Source organism: Giraffa tippelskirchi, chromosome 13 (assembly GCF_054371585.1).
Source record: "Giraffa tippelskirchi isolate mGirTip1 chromosome 13, T2T-mGirTip1v1.2.pri, whole genome shotgun sequence".
In the NCBI taxonomy this organism is placed as follows: domain Eukaryota; kingdom Metazoa; phylum Chordata; class Mammalia; order Artiodactyla; family Giraffidae; genus Giraffa; species Giraffa tippelskirchi.
The window spans coordinates 94,511,247-94,536,180 of NC_137287.1; the positions used below are offsets into that span (position 1 = coordinate 94,511,247).

At 38.2% G+C, this 24,934-nt stretch overlaps 1 protein-coding gene across 50 annotated transcripts in view; it reads right to left on the reverse strand.

Annotated features, from left to right (window-relative positions):
• Positions 1 to 24,934, reverse strand: part of PTPRA (protein tyrosine phosphatase receptor type A) — a 173,045-nt gene that overhangs the window by 48,284 nt on the left and 99,827 nt on the right. For 22 of the 50 annotated variants that reach the window (XM_081558973.1, XM_081559001.1, XM_081558987.1 and 19 more), the window contains 2 exons: positions 18,072 to 18,150; positions 16,610 to 16,951 (listed from right to left, as the gene is read on the reverse strand). In XM_081558973.1, coding sequence (XP_081415099.1) covers positions 16,610 to 16,951; positions 18,072 to 18,144 — 415 coding nt within the window. In that variant the 5' untranslated portion in view covers positions 18,145 to 18,150. Of the gene's footprint in view, positions 1 to 10,140; positions 10,168 to 16,609; positions 16,952 to 18,071; positions 18,151 to 24,934 lie in introns of all 50 variants that reach the window. The other 28 variants (XM_081558975.1, XM_081559006.1, XM_081558994.1 and 25 more) reach the window with 3 other exon arrangements.

Here is a 24,934-nt window from a genome sequence, read left to right on the forward strand (position 1 = left end):
TAAATAGAGTGGCATCAGTAGACCAGAAACTTTGAGGGATTTGTGGAAGACAAAGCAGATGGAATTAGACTGCTAAAGAGATGAGAGCTAAAGAAACTCCAGTTGAGAGGTAGTACTAGTTCTACCAGCCTGAGCTGAGAAACACCTCAAACTCAGAGTCAACCAGGACTGGGGATAAAAGTAGGCTCTGAGGTAGCAGGGTATTTAACCAAAGGCTCACCAACCATAGCTTGTATACCAAACAAGCTGTGGTATCTAATCCTGGTTCAGTTGGAAAGACAGTGCTCTATACAGAAAGAAAAGTGTGCTGATGGCTCCTTTATTAAATATATATAAATAAATAGAAGCTGCATATGTATTTTATACCTTATTATGGAAAACTTTAAAACTTACACAGGGGTAAAGAGAACACTACAATAAATCCCTATGCACGTATCATTTCACTTCAACAGTATCATCACATGCCAGTTTTTTCATCTTTACCAGGTCTGGGTTTCTCAGCTGCACACTAATTAACACTGTGGGATAACTAATTCTCTGTTGGAGGGGGCTGTTGTGTGCACCACAGGATGTTTAACAACATGTCTGGTCTCTAGCTACTAGATGCCAGTTTAGTTTAGTTCAGTCACTCAGTCGTGTCCGACTCTTTGCGACCCCATGAATCGCAGCACGCCAGGCCTCCCTGTCCATCACCAACTCCCAGAGTCTACCCAAACCCATGTCCATCGAGTCGGTGATGCCATCCAGCCATCTCATCCTCTGTCGTCCCCTTCTCCTCCCGCCCCCAATCCTTCCCAGCATTAGGGTCTTTTCCAATGAGTCAACTCTTCACATGAGGTGGCCAAAGCATTGGAGTTTCAGCTTCAACATCAGTCCTGTAGAAAACCCTTAATTGTGATGACCAAAATCAGCTTCTATGGTTTAGTCGCTAAGTTGTGTCCTACTCTTTGGGACTCCATGGACTGTAGCCTGCCAGGCTCCTCTGTCCATGGGATTTTCCAGGCAAGAATACTAGAGTCGCCATTTCCTTCTCCAGGGAACGTTCCTGACCCAGGGGTTGAACATAGGCCTCCTGTATTGCAGGTGGACTCTTTACCAACTGAGCCACCAGCGGAAGCCCAAAAATCAACTTCAGATGTCGCCAAGTGTTTTCTAGGGGAAAAGTCACCCTGAACTGAGAACCACTGGTCTATACTCATTGGATATATTAAGGCAAATCTGAGACATATCATTTCAACTGTAGTTACTTCAGTATGTATCACTAAAAGATAAGAATTCTTAACATATTCACAATGCCATTACCCTACTGTGAGCACATTCCAATCCCCTCAGTGCTCCAGAGTAAAGTTCAACCAGAGTCCTACAGGAGACCGTCACAAACATCAAGGACAGCAGAGGTAATATAAGAAATAGGGTAAATCTTCAAAATATACTGCAATTTGTGCAAGAGGACCCCATATCAATTTAAAATAGCCACTATAAAATGAGAAGCAATCTCACACGTATCAGGATGGCTATTATAAAAGGTCTTAGAAAATATGAAGTGTTGGCTAGCATTGGTAGAAAAGTAAAAATGGTGTAGCTGCTGTGGAAAACAGTATGGCAGTTCTACAAAAAATAGAATTACCATATGATCCAGCAATTCCACTTCTGGGTATATGCTCAAAAGAATATCCATGTTCGTAACGGCATTAGTCACAATAGCTAAAGTGTAGAAGCAACCAAATGTACTCTGACAGATGAATGGATAAGCAAGACATGGTAAGTATACAATGAAAAATTTTTAGCCTTAAAAAGTAAGGAAACATATGTTACAATATAGGGATGAATCTTGAAGACATTAAGCTAAGTGAATAAGTCAGTCACAAAAAGACAAATACGGTATGATTTCACTTCTATGAGGTACCCAGAGCAGTGAAATTCACAGAAACAGAAAGTTTCAGGTGTACAGGACGATGATCTGACTTACATCATGAAACAATTATCACACTAAGTTTAGGGAACATCCATGATTTATACAGACACAAAATTAAATATATAGAAAAAATTTTTTTCTTGCGATGAAAACACTTAGAATTTACTCTTAACTTTTTTATTTAACATACAGTAGTGCTACTTATAAGCAACAGTCAGAACCAGATATGGTGCAACAGACTGGTTTCAAATTGGGAAAGGAGTACGTCAAGGCTGTATATTGTCATCACGCTTATTTAACTTATATGCAGAGTATATCATGCGAAATGCAGGCTGGAGGAGTCATAAGCTGGAATCAAGACTACCAGGAGAAATATCAACAACCTCAGATATGCAGATAACACCATGGTATAAAGTGGTATAATGGTATAAAGTGAAGAGGAACTAAAGAGTCTCTTGATGAAGGTGAAAGAGGAGAGTGAACAAGCTGGCTTAAAACTCAACATTCAAAAAACTAAGATCATGACATCCAGTCCCATTACTTCATGGTAAATAGATGGGGAACAAATGGAAACAGTGGCAGATTCTATTTTCTTGGGCTCCAAAATCATTGTGGAGAGTGACTACAGCCGTGAAGTTAAAAAACACTTGCTCCTTGGAAGAAAAGCTACCACAAACCTAGACAGCATATTCAAAAGCAGAGACGTCACTTTGCCAACAAAGGTCTGTATAGTCAAAGCTATGGTTTTTCTAGTAGTCATGTATAGATGTGAGAGTTGGACCATAAAGAAGGTTAAGTGCTGAAGAATTGATGCTTTCAAATTGTGGTGCTGGAAGACTCCTGAGAATCCCTTGGACAGCAAGGAGATGGAACCAGTCAATTCTAAAAGAAATCAACCACGAATATTCATTGGAAGGACTGCTGCTAAAGCTCTAATACTTTGGCCACCTGATGTGAAGAGCTGACTCACTGGAAAAGACCCTGATGCTGGGAAAGACTGAAGGCAAAAGAAGAAGGGGGCAACAGAGAATGATATGGTTGAATGGCATCACTGACTAAATAGACACAAGTTTGAGCAAATTCTGGGAGATGGTGAAGGACAGGGAAGACTGGCAGGCTGCAGCCCATGGGTTTGCAAAGAGTTGGACACAACTTAGTGACTGAACAACAACAACAAGTGCTAATTATGTACATCCCTAGGACTTACTGCCTTTATCCAATTCCCCCTCCCCCTACTACCCACCTCTGGTAACCAAAATCTGATCTCTTTTTCTATGAGTTTGCTGGAAAAACATTTTAACTCTCCCAAGCTTTCAGGCCAGAACAGTCCTCTATCATTAAAGTCATATTTTACCTCTTGATATCTGAATTATACCCATGTTTTTTTAAATACAGTTAAAGATAATACAGATAGTAAAGATGTCCTAGCCCTGTGTGAGGGAAGGAGACTCAGATCTATTAATAAAAGAGGAGAGAATTTACAGCTCCCTGTATCAAATCTCAGACTTTCGAGACAAGTTCATAATCCAGTCACCATATTAGGTAGGGCTCCTCCCAAACCAGACAGACTCATTCAAGGCTTATTGGCCTTGTCCTGGTCTGGGCTCTCTGGAGATATGGCCTTATATGATGCAGCCAAGGCAGGAACAGTGGCCCATTCCCTGCTACTCCCACCCGAACACCCCACTCCTCAACCATCCACTCTATCAGAAGTTCAGCATTTAAAGGGCAGCATTTTAAAAGTACTAAAATGGTGTTCTGGGACAACCGTTATCTATTTGCTTATACTCCTTTTCCAAGAAAACAAAGGGCATATTATTTCAAGGGCTCCTAATTGGCAACCCACTCCAGTATTCTTGCCTGCAGAATCCCTTGGACAGAGGAACCTGGCAGGCTCCAGTCCATGGGGTCGCAAAAGAGTTGGACACGACTGAAGCAACTGAGCATATGTAGACAAGTGAATCATCCAAGGTCTTAAGACACCCCCTGGTCAACTGCAACATAATCAGTGAAGTAAAGGCCATACTCCTCTAGCCTCAACTCCTAAGGCCCAATCTTTTGTCTTGTCTTCATACTTTTTGGCAGAAATATTTATCAACTCTCAAAGGCACCATTATTTTTTAAGAGCTTCTTCATAGGTTGTAAAGTGCTCTAAAAACAGTGAAAGTCATCAAGTTGCCTCAAGTGCCCAAACCTCTGGGGTGAACCCAATCACTGTTGTCTTAGGCCAAATTACCATTCGGCAGCCTTAATTTCTATTGTTCATCCATCTTCCCTAAGGCCTCTGGAGTTAGCTTTCTTAAACAATAATCTGACCATCTTCCTTCCTTCCATCATATCACCAGGAGACACCCTGAGCTCAGGGCACCACTAAGGCCACCTCCAACCACCTCCCATCTCACGCGCGTCAACCACGCAGTTCCTCAAACACACGGCTGGCTCTCTCATGTCTCCTCGCTTTCACCCTATCTCATGTGCCCTCATTTTCCTCAAGTACTATATTAAACCGCTCGAAACTCACCAGGGTGCCTCCTTCCCACTCCCCATGTACAGTGAGCCTTTTAAGCTCTCCTCATAACACTTTGTATGGTATATCCGATAGTATGTGGCTGAGTCGACTCTGATTGCTGGTGTTTACATGCTTCTTCCATGAGACAGGGAACATTGCCTGCCCACAGAATCGTCAGCATCTCATAGGTGCTGAGTGAATATACTATTTAAAGGTGCTTACAGAAAACCACTGGGCTTCTCTGGTAGCTCATCAGTAAAGAATCTGCTTGCAATGAAGGAGACCCGGGTTCCATCCCTGGGTCAGGAAAACTCCCTGGAGAAGGAAATCGCAACCCACTCCAGTTTTATTTCCAGGGAAATCCGATGGACAGAGTACCCTGGTGGGCAAGAGTCAGACACGACTTAGTGACTAAAACACCAAAACAGAAAGCCACTATAAATGAAGTTCACTTAATAATGTCACTTACTTTGATAATCTCAAGATATCTAACAAGAATGTCAGCCCCTTTCTAGATTCCAACTCTAAAAAGAATTGAAAGAGAAAGCCAGGGGGAGCAGGTGATCGGATCTAAGAGCTGAGAAACTTTAAGGAGCCTCTCTAGGGTGCAAGAGAATGTTTATCCTGCCTGGTTGTAGAACTCTGCAGCTCAAGAACTCCTTCACAAATACTAACAGGGTACTATTCCAGATCTAAAAAAAACAAAAAACTCAAGTTATATAAATGATTACATCTAAAATAATTTATGGTTAGAATAGTTTTAGCCTGCACTCTTGCTATTTAACAAATATCAGTTATAAGGTCTTCACATAAAAACCCTTATTTTAAAAACATTCAGATGGTCAAAAATCCACCTGCAATGTGGGAGACCTGGGTTCTATCCCTGGGTTGGGAAGATCCCTGGGAGGAGGGCATGGCAATCCACTCCAGTATTCTTGCCTGGAGAATCCCCATGGATAGAGGAGTCTGGTGGGCTACAGTCCATGAGGTTGCAAAGAGTCGGACATGACTGAGTACTAAGCACACAGCATATTAAAAAGTAAGATGAGACAAGTTTATGCAGAATTTTGTTTAAAAGATACAGGACAGAGGATGACCTAATGTCTACAGTTGTGGTAGTAAGCTGCAGTGTGACCCTGCCTTGGGATACCATGGAGCACCCTTGTTCCCACAATTCTGACTGGATGGCTGAGATTCCTGATCCTTTAGTCACCCATCTAAGTAACAGTAACAGAGTGGCAGTGATAGTAGGAGTTGCTGAGCAACTGCTATATGCTGACCCAGCACTAGTTTAATGTCACTTCATTTCTCACGGCAACCCTATGGAGGAAATTTTGTTCCCATCTTATCTTGCAAATGGCAAAAGAAGACAGAGGAGTTAAAGGACCTACCCCCACCCCTGCCATAAGTGGTAGAATCAACACGCAAACTCAGATGGTCTAGCTCCAGAGTCCACATAGACTAATGCCTTTGCTCTGATACCATGGCATCTTATTTCCCACCCCCTACCCAATACTCCTGCCATCACTGCCTCACAGGCACATGAAATCTCTGTCTCAGAGTCTATTTCCCCTAGAACGAAACTAATAAAATTGGGATTTTCAAACTAGCAATGACTAAATAACAACTGGAGAGTATACTCATGACCGCTGTACTTTGGTAGATAATGCTAGAATTAGGTTTAATACAGTACTGTATATTACACAAATCAACCAGTCATACAAACTAACACCAGTGAAAATGTTTTGAAAGAAAAGCCTGTTACAAAAGAACAAATATTATATGATTCCACTTAAATGAGGTACATAGAACAGACAAATTTATAGAGATAGAAAGTATATTAGTGATTACCAGGGGCTAGGGGAAGAAGAGACGTGGAGTTGTTAAATGCGCTACAGAGTTTTAGTCTGAGATGATTTAAAAAAAATTCTGGGGACAGATGGTAGTGATGACTGCATAACAATGTGAATGTACTTAATGCCACTGAACTATGTGGTTAAAATGGTAAATCTTATATTTTTCAAAGTTAGGAAAAGGCTGGCTCCACCAAAATAATTTGGAATACATTTAATAAATAATACACGAGAAAATAATTACTGGGTTGGCCAAAAAGTTCGTTTGATTTTTTTGGTAAGATGGCTTTAGTAGTGCTCAGTTGTCTTTAACTTCATTTGAAACAATTAAGACTGTATTGTGACAGCTGTCATGTCAGCGTGTATTTTTTTTTTAATATCAAAATTGGTGAATTTTTGTGTAGCTATTTTAATACTGAAGATGGAGGGAAAAAAGCAACATTTTCAACATATTATACTTATTATTTCAAGAAAGGTAAAAATGCCACTGAAATGGAAAAAAAGCTTTGTGCAGTGTTTGGAGAAGGTGCTGTGACTGATTAAACATGTCGAAAGTGGTTTGTGAAGTTTCATGTTGGAGATTTCTTGATAGATGATGCTTGAGAGTCAAGCAGACCAGTTGAAGTTGATAGTGATTAAGAGACATAACGTTACACCACATGGAAGATAGCTGACATAGTCAAAATACCCAAATCAAGTGCTGAAAATCACCCGCACCAGCTTGGTTATGCTAATTGCTTTGATGTTTGGGTTCCACATAAGTTAAGTGGAAAAAAGCCTTCTTGACTGTATGTTCACATGTGATTCTCTACTGAAACATAATGAAAATGTTCCATTTTTAAAACAAACTGTGACAGGTGATGAAAAGTAGATACTGTACAATAATGTGGAACACAAGTGACTGTGGAGCAAGCGAAATGAACCATGACCAATCACACCAAAGGCTGGTCTTCATCCAAACAACGTAATGTGGCGTACATGGTGGACTGGAAGGGAGTTCTCCATTATGAGCTCCTTCCAGGAAAACAATTAATTCCAACAAGTATTGCTTCAAATTAGACCAACTAAAAGTAGCACTCAACAAAAAAAGTCTGGAATTAGTTAACAGAAAATGCAAAATCTTCCATCAGGATAACACAAGACCACATGTTTCTTTGATGGCCAAAACTGTTACAGCTTGGCTGGGAAGTTCTGATTCATCCACTGTATTCACCAGACATTGCACCTTCAGGTTTCCATTTATTTTGGTCTTTACAAAATTGTCTTAATGGAAGAAATTTCAATTCCCTGAAAGACTGTAAAAGGCACCTGAAACAGTTCTTTGCTCAAAAAGATAAAAGTTTGGGCAAGATGGAATCATGAAACTGTCTGAAAAATGGCAGAAGACAGTGGAACAAAACAGTGAATATGTTGATCAGTCAAGTTCTTGGTAAAAATGAAAAATATGTCTTTTATTTTTACTTAAAAACTGAAGGGACTTTCTGACCCACTAAACAGCTTCTTCAACTCTGAAAGAAAGGAAGTAAAGCAGCTTGCCTCCCATCCTCTCTTTTTATTCTTTTATGCTCTGTCAATTAAAACACTAGCTCCTGCTGTTCAAAAACATATCAAAGATCAATGCATAAAAATTTATAACCCTTAATCACCTGCATAAGACATCATTCGCTTAGCAAACCCAACATAATACAGATGCTTCAAAACAAGAGCCTCATTTGTCAAGAAGCACTTGGCTTTAAAATTAGAATGTGATATCAAAATTTATAGTAATACTTCTAAAGATAGGCTCTAGTAAATCATCATTACATATGAGGCTGAGACTATGTATGTGTCTTCATTTTCCTATTTGGTTAAAGGGAATTACACAAAATTATTTTTTAAACTTAAAACATTTATTACATTGTTGTTCAGTCGCCCAGTCATGTCCAGCTCTTTGAGACCCCAAGGACTTCAGGATATCAGGCTTCCCTGTCCTTCACCATCTCCCGGAGCTTGCTCAAACTCATGTCCATTGGGTGGGTGAGGCCATCCAACCATCTCATTCTCTGTCATTCCCTTCTCTTCCTGCCTCCAATCTTTCCCAGAATCAGGGTCTTTTCTAATGAGTCGGCTCTTCGCATCAGGTGGCCAAAGTAATGGAGCTTCAGCATCAGTCCTTCCAATGAATATTCAGGACTGATTTCCTTTAGGATGGACTGGTTTGATCTCCCTGCAGTCCAAGGGACTCTCAAGAGTCTTCTCCAACACTACAGTTCAAAAGCATCAATTCTTCAGCACTCAGTCTTCTTTATGGTCCAACTCTCATATCCATACATGACTACTGGAAAAACCATAGCTTTGACTAGATGGACCTTTAGCGTGTCACAATTAGCAATAATCTAGATAACTAAAGTAATTTATTTCTTTTTAATCAGAGTATTAAAATCCGTATTAGTCAGGTAGGTAAAACAGGGATAGTATCTGGGGCAAGAAAAAGGCTGAAGAGTAAGAAAAGAAAGTTAAAGTGTTGGTCACTCGGTCATGTGACTCTTTGTGACCCCACCGACTGTAGCCTGCCTGGCTCCTTTGTCCATGGAATTCTCCAGGCAAGAATACTGGAGTGGGTTGTTACTTCCTTCTCCAGGGGATCTTTCCTACCCAGGGATCAAACCCAGGTCTCCCACATTGCAGGCAGATTCTTAACCATCTGAGTGACCAAAATACACACTAAGTAGGAAGTAGGAAGGAATCACAGATCTTATGTTTAATTTTGAAGACTACCACTTTGACTTTTGATTTTACTGTAAGATTGGTTAAAAGAGCAGTTTTAGGGAGCAAATTCAAGTATATACTGCAACATAAATCTATTAAGTTCTACATTTGATAGTGAGACTACAGGAACTGAAAGTGAATAACAAGGGCACTGCATTAGTCAAACCAAGTTCCCGAGTTTAAGAAAGCAGGAGCTGGAAAATCAAGGGAAATCTGTACATAATATGGTAACACTTCACTGTTCCTCACCAAACACAGTGGTAGACAGACAACAAATGAAGGGCTGGAGTATCTACTTTTCTTTCCTAATATATTAAAAAAATTATAGTTGCTGTACAGAGTATTATCTACTTTTCTGATTCAAATGTTCTCCACTTAAGTGAACTTCATAAGCATGCAAGTGTTCCCTTACTTATGCAGAAAAAACTGTGCATGGTTAAACAATGGAATCAGAAAAATCTCAAGAAGTCTGATTTGATAACTAGGAAATCAGAATGAGAAAAACTGCTTCACAGATTAATATTTTCCAAGCAAATGTAATGATCATTTCTTAGACCATTTGATAATCTACCTTAAACTGGTATCCTTGCGTGCATGCTCAGTTGCTCAGTCATGTCCAACTCTCTGTGACCCCATGGACTGAATGAAGCCTGTTAGGCTCCTCTGTTCATGGAATTTTCCAGGCAAGAATACTGGAGTGGGTTTCCATTTCCTACACCATGATGGCAGCCTTACTACTGTCTAATTGAAATGTGCACTTCTACACATGAGGATTCATGTATTCTATTCTCTGGTGACCAGGGATTCCACAGTCCTGCTTTGACCACTGATACAGCATCTCCTGCCATAGGGACTTTACACAAGAGGGCTGAAAATCCATATAAAGTGACAAGAGGCCAACATTTTATAGACTACGGAAAAAACAACATCTACATTTAAAAACAATGAATATTTGTTTCTGTTACTCTTCTCCATGAGGTTATTATGGAAACAATTTAAGGAAAAATAAACACGTAACAGCCAGAGATGCACAAAGTTACATCGATTGAGCAGAGGAAACACAACAGATATTGTATACTGTAAAAAGGACAAGAGACATAAGGTGAATGGCTCACCTCTTCTGTCCTTCGAGTCAGAATTACCTGTGTAATAAGTAAAAAAACAGAAATGTTCACTCAGATTAAAGAAAAACATTGTTATTCAACCTAATGTAAGTCAAAATAAGCTCTAGGAATATGGATATTTTTCCCTTGTATATGCTAGAGCTAGAATGAGGCACCTGCCAACAACTGGGAAATAAGACTGCCCAGATTCATTAAACTTTTATCAATGATCTGGCCTTCTCCCTGAGGACAAAAACAACACAGCATCAACGTTCATAAAATGTACAAGAATGCAAAGAGAAATATAAACACAATGGTTCTTGTGGTCTTTATGTCTTTTTAGGCCATCAAAATCCAATGGGGCAAAATTAAGTTAAAAATATAAAAGACCTAAATGATAATAGATAATGAAATCTAAATGGCATAAATCAAATTCTATATACTAACAAAGAAAACTTTTTCAAAGGCTTATGGAATATCCATAAGCCTTTATAAATTTCTCATAGGAGAAACAGCAAGACAACATTCTTTTATCATGATGCAGTAAAACTAGAAATTAACAAAGTAGGAAAATACTTGAAAATTAAAATCAAAACCAAATTGCAAGGGAAGTTCAAGAGGGAGGGGACATATGTATACTTATGGCTGATTCACACTGTTATATGGCATAAACCAACACAACAAACTAAACTGCAAAATATCTAAAAAATAACAAATCACATTTGCGGCAGCAATCTACCACCTTTCCTCCAATATCAATCAGTCTCTTCCTCTTTTTGCCCTTAGTAAAGAACATCCCTCCTTTTTAGGTGCGCACAAGGCTGTCTAGATAGAGACTTAATTTCTGATACTCTAGGTGTAACCATATGAAGAATTCCAGTCAACAGGATATGAACAAAAAAGGGAGAAGGGTAACTTCTGGGTCCCACCCTCTAGAAAATTGTACTCTTTTCTCTGTTTCCCCTTCCCAGGGGCTGGAAACAGAATCCAGTGATAAGAGCCATCTCTGATCAAGCAGATGAGGGCAACTGTCAGGATGCCAGAGCCACAAGAAAAAAGGAAAAACCTGGTTTCTGACAAAGCAAAGCACCAGCACTCCCCAGCCCCCCACTTATGGAATGTGACAGGGGAAGGACATTTTTGTGTCTTTGTGTGACCAAAGAAGTTTGGTATGTCTTTGTCAGAATAGCTTAGACCATACCCTAACTATCTACCTACAGGAGCATTTATGGGTTATGCCTAAAGCTGTGTTTATAAAAAATTCATAGCATTACATACATATTAACTAAGAATGAAAACAAACAAATGAAGCATTCAATTAGGGAAGATAGAAAAAATGTAAAATAAATCTAAGAAAAGGAGGAAAAGAATAATAATAAAAGAGAAATTAATGAAATAAAAACTGAAAAAGGACAGAACTAATAAAATATACAATATTTATTGCAGATTTTTGAGAAGGAAAAAGCAACAAACAATGAAATAGGTTAGTCAACCTAAACAGGAAAAAGGACTTCAATATATAAACTAAATACTCATAGGGATGTAAGAAGTTAACCCTAAGGGATGACTTTTCCTCAAATCTAATTAAGTAATTTTGAAAACCTGAACAAAATGAAAATTGTAAGTGAATTTCAATTCTTTTCATAAAGCAAAGCAAAACATCAACTAATAAAACTTATCAAAACTAGCATACATACAAAGGAAACACATATACCAATCTCATTTAGAAATAACTTGGAAGTATCAATGGAAAAATTTATAATAGAAAGTAGCAAATAAATCACAACACTTCAGTCAAGAAAAATACAAGACCAAGTGGAGCTGTTTGCACAGGAATGTAAATAGTTCAAAAATAGGAAATCGATTAATATGATATACTGTAGCATATAATAGAAAAAATCATACAGATCTTGCTCACTGATGCTGAGCAGGCAACTGGCAAAATTTAACACCTTTTCTTAACATAAATACTCTTTAAAACAGGAATGAATCGATAAACATCTAGAAATAAACTGAGTAAAACATGTGCCACACAAGTGGTAAAAATTTTAAAATACTTCCAAGAAATACAAAATAAAAGACTTTAGTAAATGGAATAGACAGCATTCTTAGATAGGAAAAATTAAAGATATCAACTGTTCCTGTTAATCTAAAAACTTAACATGATCAATAAGAACTTATTCCAGCTATTCAATAAGTTGATTCTAATGTTCATAAAGAAAAATAATCAAGAACTACTAGCAAAATTCTGAAAAATAAGATTAACAAGGGATGACTCACTTTATCAGATACTAAGTATTTTGTAAAGTTAAAATTATTAAAACAGTGGGATTCTGTACAAGAATGGAGAAAAAAAGTAATAGAAAATACGAATACCCAGAAATAGAACTCAAATACACATGGAAGCCTAAATATGCATCAGAACTCAATATATGATAAAGGTGGCATTTTGAAGCACTGAGGAAAAACAGATTATTCATTAAAGGGTATTGGGGACAATCAGCTAGTCATTTAGGAAAAAAAAATAATATATATCCACAGTTCACACTTTACGTCAGAAAAAATTCCAGATGGATCAAAGCTTTTAGCGCAGGCACATACATGAACATGCACACACACAGAAGAAAAAACCTATTAACAGTATAAAAGAAAAAAATAAAAGAAAATTATTTTATAATATTGGCGTAAGGAATGGCTTTTTATGTATTATCTAATACCTACAACACATTTAGTTAGCACAAATCCATTTCTTTTTCACTGCGCAGCATGCAGGATCCTGGTTTCTCAATTCAGGATTGAACCTGAGTCTCTTGCAGTGGCAGTGCAGAATTTTAACCAATGGACAGCCAGAGAAATCCCACAAACTGGTAAGTTTTTAATTAAAAAAATTAATAGCTGATAGTAACAGTTTCTACAATGCAGAAAAGTTAGATGAACAACCAGGGGAAATAACTGCAATCTTATTATAGGGCTCATTTCCCTAACATCAAAGACCTTCTATAAATGAGTTGGGTCACATCCTCTGGAAAAGAAATTGTACTAGTTCCTCTGTTCTACCTTCCCAAGGGCTGGAACCAGAAACTAGTGATAAGCCTGACACACTAATAAAAAAAATGGGTAAAGAATAGCAACAGAGTTTTCTCAAAAAAAGAAAAGAAAGAAGGAAATATAAACGATCCTTCTAAATATGGAAAGATGCTCAACCTCACTCAGTAAAATGCAAATTCAAGTCACACTGAGATACTAATTTTCACCTGTTAGTCTGACATAGATCCAGATGTTTGATAATTTATTGTACTGAAGAAAACGTAGGAAAACAGGCATTCTGACACACAGCTTAAAAGAGGGAGACCTCACAACATTCAATTTAAACTAACAAATGCGTAATAAAAATAATTTTTTCAACCTATGTTCTCCCATGTCCAAGACTATTGTCAGTAAGTGTAAGATCAGCCTTAATGATGGCTAATATGGAAGACTGGATAAATATATCAAAGTAAAGCCATACAATGAAGCAGCTCCTTACTATAACATAGAAAAAGTATGACAGGCTAATTGAAAAGAAGTAAGGTGAAGAAATATACACAGTATATTTATTATCTGTGTTATAAATGAAAGAAAAAAGTATGTATAAGTATGTATGTATGCTTATTTTAAAAAAGAAAAAACTCAAGGGTCGATAGGAAAGAAAAATTAAGATTAAAAAATTAATCCAGGATAAGTCCAATATTTAAATAATAAGGATTTTTAGAAGACAGAGAAAATGGAAGGAGGAAGAACATTTCTGAACAGATACAAGAAAATTTTTCAGAACTGAAGGACGAAAACTCCAAAGGTCCTATCCCAAAATAATGACACATCAAGATCCATTTCTATGAGATTTCAAGACACCAATGATGAAGAGAAGATCTTTAAAAACACACGAACAATTAGGAATCAAGACAGCGTTACAATTCTCTAAGCCTACAAATTAGAAGTCAGGACAATGCTTTAAAAATTCTAGGGAAAAAATATTTCCTCAAATTCTATACACACCCCTGAAGATAATTTTAGACATGGAAAAAAAAAAATAACAGATTATCTAGTAAGTCTGACTTTATGGAAAACTGTATTATGAAGCTATGGAAAGTGCAGGAAGAACTGGATATCAACAGTAAATAGAAAACTAAACAAACAAATAAAAGGCAATTTCACATTATACCCACAGCTCAGCAGGGAATAGTATTACAGAAGTTATGATGTAACAATTATGGGAGGATTGGTAAAATGGTGGTAAATGAGGAGGATGTGGGGTTACAGAATGTAACATCCTGATGTACCATAAAGTTTTCCTTTTACTGATCTTGAATAACAGTCACTAGTGAAATTCAGTCTCAACTTCCTCTGAGATATGAAATGTGTTAACTGTTCAACAACTGGCTTCTCAGCTGTGGCATAATTTGGACCTACAGGAGATTACAGAAAACTGAGTAGCAGTGTGGAGAGACCACGGAAGTGAGAAATAGGTCTAATTCACTACCTGACAGCCTTCAGATCTAAGGCAAATTATTTAACCTCTAAGGTCTTACATCAAACATCTACTAAAAAAAGAGATAATTACCACTGGTCATCTCACAGATTAATAAATGAAAGACAGAACAGAACATAAGTTAAGAACATAAGCCGTGGGACTTCCTTGGTGGTCCAGTGGTTAAGAATCCACCTTCCAATGTAGGGGATGTATGTTCCATCCCCGACCAGGGAACTAAGATTCCACATGCTGTGGGGCAATTCGTGCGCCACAACTACTGAGCCCGTGTGCTCTAGAGCCTGTGCACCACAACTAGAGAAAGAAGACTCAGCACAGCCAAAAAAACAACAAAAACATAGGCTGTGAAGTTAGTGACAGTCTCACCTTTTCCATTTACTAATTCAGCTTGCACAAGTTTTGTTTTTCCTCTCTAAGCAATGGCCATAATTTACAGAAAGACATTTTTATACCATTACTTAGTATATGTTTGTGTATAACTTAAACAGAAGTTTTGCAAAATAAGTTAACATGAAAAGAATAAAAATTGAAAAGGACAATCCACACACATAGAGATTTGTAGTGGCCCACTAAACCGATTTCATCAATCAGTCATGATTTGTACTTTGAAAAACACAGTAAAACTCCTTCACCTATAAAACATAAAACAGAACCAATGTAACAGAATCCATAGGATACTTCATATGAATTACTTCTATAAAACTCTTAGTACAATGCCTAACATTTAAAATTAGTGTTTATCATATGCAGGTCCCACTATAAATGCTTTACCCATATTAACCTGTTTAATGCTAACAGCTCCTTCATGAATTAAGTACTATCAACATCATTCATTCTATATACTGATGACAAAACTGAGGTACAGAGGTTAAATAAACTTGCCTATTGTCACACAGCTAGGGTACAGCAGAGTTAGGATTCAAACTCAAGTGGAAAGTATGGGATTAAAGCTGGCAGGTGCAGGGTCTGAGTTTTAAGGTCTAGCTAAAAGATGTCATCAGCAAATGACACTCAGTTCATAAGCCCTATGTGATTCCACCTAGGGGCACTTACCATCTAACAAGTCAAAAATATGAGCCAAGGGGATGAGACCAAAGAAGAGTAACTGATTTTTACTAGCAAAGGAAGGACAATTATACAGCTGTCAAGGAATAATTATTTCCTTTACTACTCACAGAAGCCATAAGAGGGACCTTCCCAATCCTTGGAAATTTGCCCTACCCTACGTGGTCTCATACTCAGGTCTCTGATTCTATCTTCAAAGCCACTTCCACTTCAGTTACTGACTCAAGGAGAAGTGGGTTGGGTTCAGGCCCTGAACGAACTGGCACTGTAACTTAACTGTTTCCCTGATCTTCTCTTAATACTTCTACTCCTGGCCATAGGCCTCACTCTTATCTGTTATAGATACCCAGACCCGTTCTCCTTCCCATGGTCTCCAGGGATTCCTTCCTTTACAAGGCTAATCCTATTACTATCAATTTCACTATCCTTTCATCTTCAGTTTCTAGCATCATCAATTACCTATCCTCTTTCTCTTATATTTTCAATCTTCTTCTCTATCTTTAAACATTAAGCGTCCCTAATCTAACCAGGATTCCATGCAAAGCAGAATATCCTCCAGAATCTATCTTCTTTCCTCCTTTTTTTTGGCCATACCATGCAGTGTGCTGGATCTTAGATTCCTGAACAGGGATTGAACTTGTGCCTCCTGCACTGGAAGAATGGAGTCTTAACCACTGGATGACCAGGCAAGTCCCCTATCTTCTTTCCTCTTAATTCTATGTTAACCAGATATTCTTGAGAATCCCCTATATCTAGGTTTCATTACTTTGCTTGGGCAATTTTACTTATTTCAAGAAATTTTATGGCTAGAAACACAAACAATAACAATAAAAGGGTGAATAAACTCAAAGACCCAAAGAAAGAACAAACAGAAACCAACTCTAGTACCTGAAGGAGGAAAAGTTTCTGGAGTGGTTGCTGCAGTGCTGGCATTCCCCTCCCAAGATTCTGTTCTGGTATCTGTGAACTGGTTATCTGGAAGCCATGTTCCATTTGGTGAAATTGTAGTGACTACAGAATTGGTGCTTACTGTTCTTGTGGTTCCATTGTCAGAGTCTGAAGAATTGACAGTGGTTACATATGTGGGTCCCAGAGTTAGATTTGGGCTGAATGTTGGTGCCAAGGAAGAAGAAGTTACTGAAGGAGTAGGATTTGAAGTTTTGGTCTCTTCTTTAAGTGATTCTGTTGTAGATGCTTTCACAGATCTTGTAACGCCTACTGAAGGTGAAACTACAAAAACCAAGAAAACATCACACAAAGAATTGAGATCTCAAAAGTTATGAGACACAAAGCAGCAAGCCCTTACTACATCTCAAACACTTGGAGACCAATGACCAGGTACACATACACACACAACACACACTCTTTTCATTTTATTATCTTTTTAAAAAATTAAAGTATAGTTGATTTACAATGTTGTGCTAATCTCTGCTGCACAGCAAAGTGACTCAGTTACATACACACAAAGATTCATTTTTAATTCTTTTCCATTATGGTTTGTCCCAGGAGGTTGGATATATTTCCTTGTGCTATAATAGCAGGACTTTGCTGTTTATCCATTCTAAATACAGTAGGTTGTGTCTACCAATCCCAAACTAACAGGTAATCCCTCCTCTTGCCTCTTTGGCAACCACAAGTCTGTTCTCTATATTTGTGAGTCTATTTCTGTTTTGTAGATAGGTTCATTTATGCCATATTTTAGATTCCACATGTAAGTGATAAATGGCATTTGTCTTTCTTTTTCTGCCTTACTTCACTTAGTATGATAATTTCTAAGCTGCTGCAAATGACATTATTTCATTCTTTTTTATGGCTGAGTAGTGTTCAATTGTATATATGTACCACATCTTCATTCATCTGTTGATGGACATTTAGATTGTTTCCATGTTTTGGTGTGAATAGTACTATTATGAACATAACAGTGCATGCATCTTTTTGAAGCAGAATTTTCTCCAGGTATACTTCAAGGAGCATACACTCTTTAAATGCTGAATCCTTCCCTCCACTTCCAAAAGTTTACTGTCTAGTGGAGGGAAAAACTGGTCTCTTAGTTAGTTCCTCAGAGTCAATATATAGGAGTCTTAAATAGCAACCATTTTCTTTTCTTTAACTTTTCAGGAATGAATATAATCTTTTTATTTGAAGTACTATGTGGCATATAGAACAATGCTGAGTGTAGCATACAATATGACCCAGAGATTCCCAAAGACAACTTATTTGGCCATCACTTTTAAGTAAAACTTAATTAATATTTTCTTTCTTTAGTACCACCAAGGTCTTCAAACTTGGGTCACTAAATATAAACACAAAATTCTATTCCAAGTACCAATCTTATCAAATGGCAATTTACCTATGGTAGTGTTGTTGGCACCAACATGTATCAGACCACTGCCAAGCAGAGTAAGAAGGAACCAGGAATCCATGCTGACCTAGAAAATAGAGAGCCATTTTAGATACGGTACTGAAATACTGAAAACTATGTCCAAACAACTCACCAAAGGAGTATTTTGGGCAAATTCTTCCTAGTCATTAAAGTGCACACACACGACCAATGATCTTTTAGGAGTCTGATAAGCACAACTCTCCAGGAATCCAACTACTTAACTGAAAGTTTATACAACTATAATAAGTAACAGCAGTGATTCTCAACCTTGGCTATACTTTAGAATCACTCAAAGAACTTAATAACAACAAAATTCTGTGCCAGACTATATCTCTGGGAGTGAGAGGTAGGTAGCAGTCCTTTTAAAAGCTTCCTAGGTAATTGCAGCTTTAGTGTCTTCCGAATGAGAAGCACGGAGAAGGAAGGTTGACTGCATGGATGTACTGACCTCCAAAGCAGACATTATACAGCTGTCCTCAAACTTTATTTCCCTTCAAACCGTATCAGAGGGCTGAGGCCCATTCACACAGGTAATAGAGGTTTATTCATCCATTCTGATGTCTGTGCCTGACACTAAGGTAGGTATCAGGGAAACAACTAGGGGACAATATACTCCAAGGTCCGGTTTTCATGGGACTCACAGCACAGAGGTAATTTAATGTGGCAGTGACTCTCCAAGGCAATCAGAACATGCTTCTCCGAGGGGAACATGAAAATCTCTGAGGGAGGGTGGAGAGATGTAGGTGGTTTATACATACCCCAGGAGATTGCCTTTAATACCAGCAATCATGCTTAGCAGGGAACTGGGTTCAGCCAATGGCCTTCCAAGGTATAACCATACATGATTTGACCAGTTCCCCCCTCTTCCCACCTGACCGTTACCCAAAATGGGGAGAGCACACAATTTCTTCCATAAGGGTTAGGAAACAGACTGGAAGGCTGATTACTGTGTATGTATTCATGTATACTCTAGATAAATCAATAGGAAATGGTTTTGTGAAAAATAACAATGTATTTGGAGGAAGCAGGCTAGACCATCACTTCATCCCATATATCAAAATAAGATCCAGATGGGCTGAAGAATTAACTATTTACAGACACATTTTAAGAGGAAATTTTAAATGTTCATAATGAGGAAGGATTTCTAGACATAAAGGCAATGTAAGAAATCACAAAGGTGTAAAGCAATTATCTTTCAATAAAAAAATAAATTAATTAAAAAAAGAAATCATGAAGGAAAAATGGAATATCTGGCAATAGAAAAAATAACAAAAGAAATTAATCAAACAATGTTCATGGATAGGAAGATTCCATACTGTCAAGACGTCAGTTCTTCTCAACTCGGTTTACAGATTCTATGCAATCTCAATCAAAATACTACCAAGCTATTTTGTGGATATCAACAACTAGTTCTAAAGTTTACATGCAGATGCAAAAGATGGAGAACAGCCAGATCAATACTGAAGAAGCAGAGTAAAGTTGGAGAATTACTATTAATTTAAAAGCAAACAGTAATATAAAAAAGCAAAGAAAGATACAGCAAAGAGTGGCAATGTAGTACAGACAAACAGACCAATGGAACACAAGAGAACCCAGATAAAGACCCACACAAATATAGTCAATTGATCTTTGACAAAGGAGCAAAGGCAATACAATGGAGCAAAGACAGTCTTTTGAACAAATGGTGCTGGAATAACTGAGCATACACATACCAAAAAAAAAAAAAAACAAGAAACTAGACACAGATCTTATACTCTTCACAAAAATTAACTCAAAATGAATCACAGACCGAGATGTAAATGCAAAAGACTCCTGGAAGATAACATAGAAGAAAAATCTAGATGATCTTGGGTATGGCAATGACTTTTAAGATAGAATACCAAAGACAGGGCCATCAAAAAATAACCAACTGCACTTCATCAAAGCTAAAAAATTCTGCTCTGCAAAAGACAGAGTCAAGATAATGATAAGACAAGCCACAGACTGTGAGAAAATACTTGCAAAAGACACATTAGCCAAAGGACTGTTATCCAAAATAAACAACTTTAAAACCTCAACAATAAAAAAATTATCAAGCTGATTAAAAAATGGTCAAAAGCCTGAACAGACACCTCACCAAGGAAGATATACAAATGGCAAACAAGCAAATGAAAAGATGTTCAACAGCGTATGTCATTAGGGAATTGCAAAGTAAAACAATGAGACACCACTACACACCTATCAAAATCCAAAACACTGACAACACCAAATCCCAGTGCTTCTGTGGAGCAACAGAAACTCTCCTTCACTGTGTGGAAGGTAGTTTGCTGGTTTCTTACACAATTAAACTTACTCTTATTATATGATCCAACCAATTGTGCTCCTTGGTATTTACCCAAGAAGAATTGAAAACGTATACCCATATAGAAATGTGCTTTATTTATAACTGCCAAAACTTGGAAGCAAGCAAGCTGTTCTTCAGTAGATGAATGAATAAACTAACTGTAGTAAATCCAGAACATGGAATATTATGTAGCACTAACAAGAAATGAGCCATCAAACCATGAAGAAACATGGAGAAAAATGCATATTACTAAGTAAAAGAAACCAATATGAAAAGGCTACAGTCTGTATGATTCTGACTATATGATAATTCTTGAAAAGGCAAGGCTCTGGAGGCAGTGGTTGCTAGGTTAAGGAGGAAAGGGGAATGAAAAGGTGAAGCACAGAGGATTTTCAGGGCAGTGAACTATTCTGTAGGTAATACAATGGTGGATACATGTCATTATACATTTGTCCAAACACAGAAAATGTATAACATCAGAAGTGAACTCTAATGTAAACTATGGACTCTTGGTGATAATGATGTCAATGTAGGTTCATCAACTGTAGTTAAGTGTACACTGTGGTGCGGGATGTCAACAGTGGGGGAGGTTGTGTGTGTATAGGAACAGGGAATATTTGGGAACTTTTTATACTTTCTGCTCAATTTTGTTGTGAATATAAAACTGCTCTAAAAAATAACGTCTATTTCTTAAAAAAGGTAATGAACTGGGAAAACTGTCACAAAACAAATAATTAAAACAAGAACTCATATTAATATGGAACATATTAAGATTCCAATTCTGAAAAATGTGAAAAACCTAAACATAATGTACAAAAGAGAAAAAGAAACAGCTAAGAAAATACACAAAAAAATGCTGACTATCTCCATTAATCAAAGGAAAATAATAACGAAAGAACATTTTTACTTGCAGGAAAGACCAATGGCATGAAAATACAATGCTTCGAAGAGTCATATGAAAAGAATTGAAATAATGATGGAAATACCAATTAGCCTATAATAACAAACTCCTTTCCAGAAACATTATACAAGAATCTTAAAGGTGCCCACATTGTTTTCTGACCCATTTCCAAGGTTCTATTCTTGAGTATATGTAAATAATCTGAAACTCAAGATTAAAATGATAAAGAGCTATTTAGTCATTAAGTGGAAAAACAGAAAAAATCCAAATACCCAACAATAGGGAAAAGCTGGTAGTGAGTATCACGCTGCTAGTCCAAACAATAATTGTTGCTATTTGGTATGCTATGGGCTTCCCCGGTGGCTCAGATGGTAAAGAATCTACCTGCAATGCAGGTGACCCAGGTTTGATCCCTGGATCAGGAAGATCCCCTGGAGAAGGGAATGGCTACCCACTCCAGTATTCTTCTCTGGAGAATTCTAAGAATTTAAGAAAATGGAACAAGCCTGTCATTTTTAAGCTTAAAAAAAGTCAGATCAAGACTTCCTGGTTGTCCAGTGGCTAAGATACCACACTCTCAATGCAGGAGACCTGGGTTCAATCCCTGGTCAGGGAACTAGATTCCAGATGCTGCAACTAACAGTTCATATGCTGCGAAAGAAAAGACCTGAGGAAGCCAAAAAAATAAAAATAAATATTGAAAACCAGTCAGATAATAACGGAATAGCCCATTACCGAGGGCTTTTTTTGCCTACTGGTTTCCTGGCACTCACTGAAGACAATACAATGGGGCTCACAGCTTTCTTCCCATCCCAAAGTACTGATATTCTCTTGGAAGATTTTTCAACATCCTCACAGATGACAGCCACAATTCACATCCAGGCACATCTCTGAGTTCTCGGACTTCTTCAACTCCAACGACCTTATCTGAAGGGAAATACACTGATTGAAACTGCCACGCTGGCCAGGCACTATAGTAACCATTTGTATCAGTTATTTTATGGCAGGCAGTTCCAGTATGGAATACAGAACTAATAAGTCATAATCAACTGGACGAGTTCAGGAAAGGTCAAAAGGAGAGGCCATGTGTCCTACCAGCTCCCAGAATCCTCCTCGCTAGAATCCATCTTGGCTGAGGAATGCATGTGCTACCAGGAAGGACCCTGAGTTAGAATGACTGGCCAAACAACTTGGAAATTAACCCAATTACCATAAAACCCGAGACTGTGATTTTGAGCCATGTGGCAGAGCAGTTCTCCTGGGTTCCCTTACCCTCCCGCTCTCTGCCTGGGCATCCCTTCCCAATAAAGTCTCTTGCTTTGTTGGCATCTCCATCTACTCAGACAACCCATTTCTGAGTGTTAGATAAGAGCCCACCTTCAGGCTCTGGAAGGGGTCCCCCTTCCTACAACACTTATACAACTTCCACTCCACTGAGGCCAGTCGTGACGATGGCTGTACTTTAGACTTTGTCAACACTGGGAAAAATGCTCATACTGAATCTTACTTTCCCACTCTCCAACCATACTCCCTTACTACTAAAGCCCGGGATCTCACTCAGGCTTTCAGTCCCTTGATCCTCTAATTTTCATTCCAATATCTCTATTTCCTTCTCTACTCAGCCAAGAAAACCTGGTGTCAGTTCAATCACTCCCTTGCAAATATCCTATATTCTTTTGCTACACTGTTCTTCTATTATACCTATATGAGAAAATAATCCCCAATCCTGAACAAATCCAACTGTCAGCCAACTTGGGCTGCCAAATGCTTCTTAAGAAAATCAAACAACCCATAAAGTTGAGATCACTGTTTTTGCCTCAGTGAAACTCTAAACACTTTCTGCAATCTTTCAATATTTCCCTACTTAGTTTTCTCTCTCCAATTCTCCACAGCAGTGACTTCAAATAACTTCCTCTTCTCTCCAATATACCCTCTCACATTCTTGGCTGTTGGCTTTGCCTTCAACTTCAAAGGAAACAGAAACCACTCGACTGGGACACCCTTACCTACCAGTCACCTTATTTGCTAATTTCTTCCTTCTCTGCATTTCCTCCCAAGAATCTCAGTTCCTTTGGAACCTTGTCCTGTAGATCTAACACCACCTTCTAGCTTTAACACCTCCCTTTCATAACAACATTTAAATACAATTAAGAATTTCTTCAAGAAAATTAGAGATACCAAAGGAACATTTCATGCAAAGATAGGATCGATAAAGGACAGAAATGGTATGGACCTAAAAAGCAGAAGATATTAAGAAGAGGTGGCAAGAATACACAGAAGAATTGTACAAAAAAGATCTTCACGACCCAGATAATCACGATGGTGTGATCACTCACCTAGAGCCAGACATCCTGGAATGCGAAGTCAAGTGAGCCTTAGAAAGCATCACTATGAACAAAGCTAGTGGAGGTGATGGAATTCCAGTTGAGCTATTATTTCAAATCCTCAAAGGTGATGCTGTGAAAGTGCTACACTCGATATGCCAGCAAATTTGGAAAACTCAGCAGTGGCCACAGGACTGGGAAAGGTCAGTTTTCGTTCCAATCCCAAAGAAAGGCAATGCCAAAGAATGCTCAAACTACTGCACAATTGCACTCATCTCACATGCTAGTAAAGTAATGCTCAAAATTCTCCAAGCCAGGCTTCAGCAATATGTGAACCGTGAACTTCCAGATGTTCAAGCTGGTTTTAGAAAAGGCAGAGGAACCAGAGATCAAATTGCCAATATCCGCTGGATCATCGAAAAAGCAAGAGAGTTCCAGAAAAACATCTATTTCTGCTTTATTGACTATGCCAAAGCCTTTGACTGTGTGGATCACAATAAACTGTGGAAAATTCTGAAAAAGATGGGAATACCAGACCATCTGACCTGTCTGTTGAGAAACCTGTATGCAGGTCAGGAAGCAACAGTTAGAACTGGACATGGAACAACAGACTGGTTCCAAATAGGAAAAGGAGTACGTCAAGGCTGTATATTGTCACCCTGCTTATTTAACTTATATGCAGAGTACATTATGAGAAATGCTGGGCTGGAATAAGCACAAGCTGGAATCAAGATTGCCGGGAGAAATACCAATAACCTCAGATATGCGGATGACACCACCCTTATGGCAGAAAGTGAAGAAGAACTAAAGAGCCTCTTGATGAAAGTGCAAGAGGAGAGTGAAAAAGTTGGCTTAAAGCTCAACGTTCAGAAAACTAAGATCATGGCATCTGGTCCCATCACTTCATGGGAAATAGATGGGGAAACAGTGGAAACAGTGTCAGACTTTATTTTTTTGGGCTCCAGGATCACAGCTGATGGTGATTGCAGCCATGAAATTAAAAGACGCTTACTCCTTGGAAGGAAGGTTATGGCCAACCTAGCTAGCATACTTAAAAGCAGAGACATTACTTTGCCAACAAAAGTCCGTCTAGTCAAGGCTATGGTTTTTCCAGTAGTCATGTATGGATGTGAGAGCCGAACTATAAAGAAAGCTGAGTACCAAAGAATTGATGCTTTTGAACTGTGGTGTTAGAGAAGACTCTTGAGAGTCCCTTGGACAGCAAGGAGATCAAGCCAGTCAATCTTAAAGGAAATCAACCCTGAATATTCATTGGAAGGAC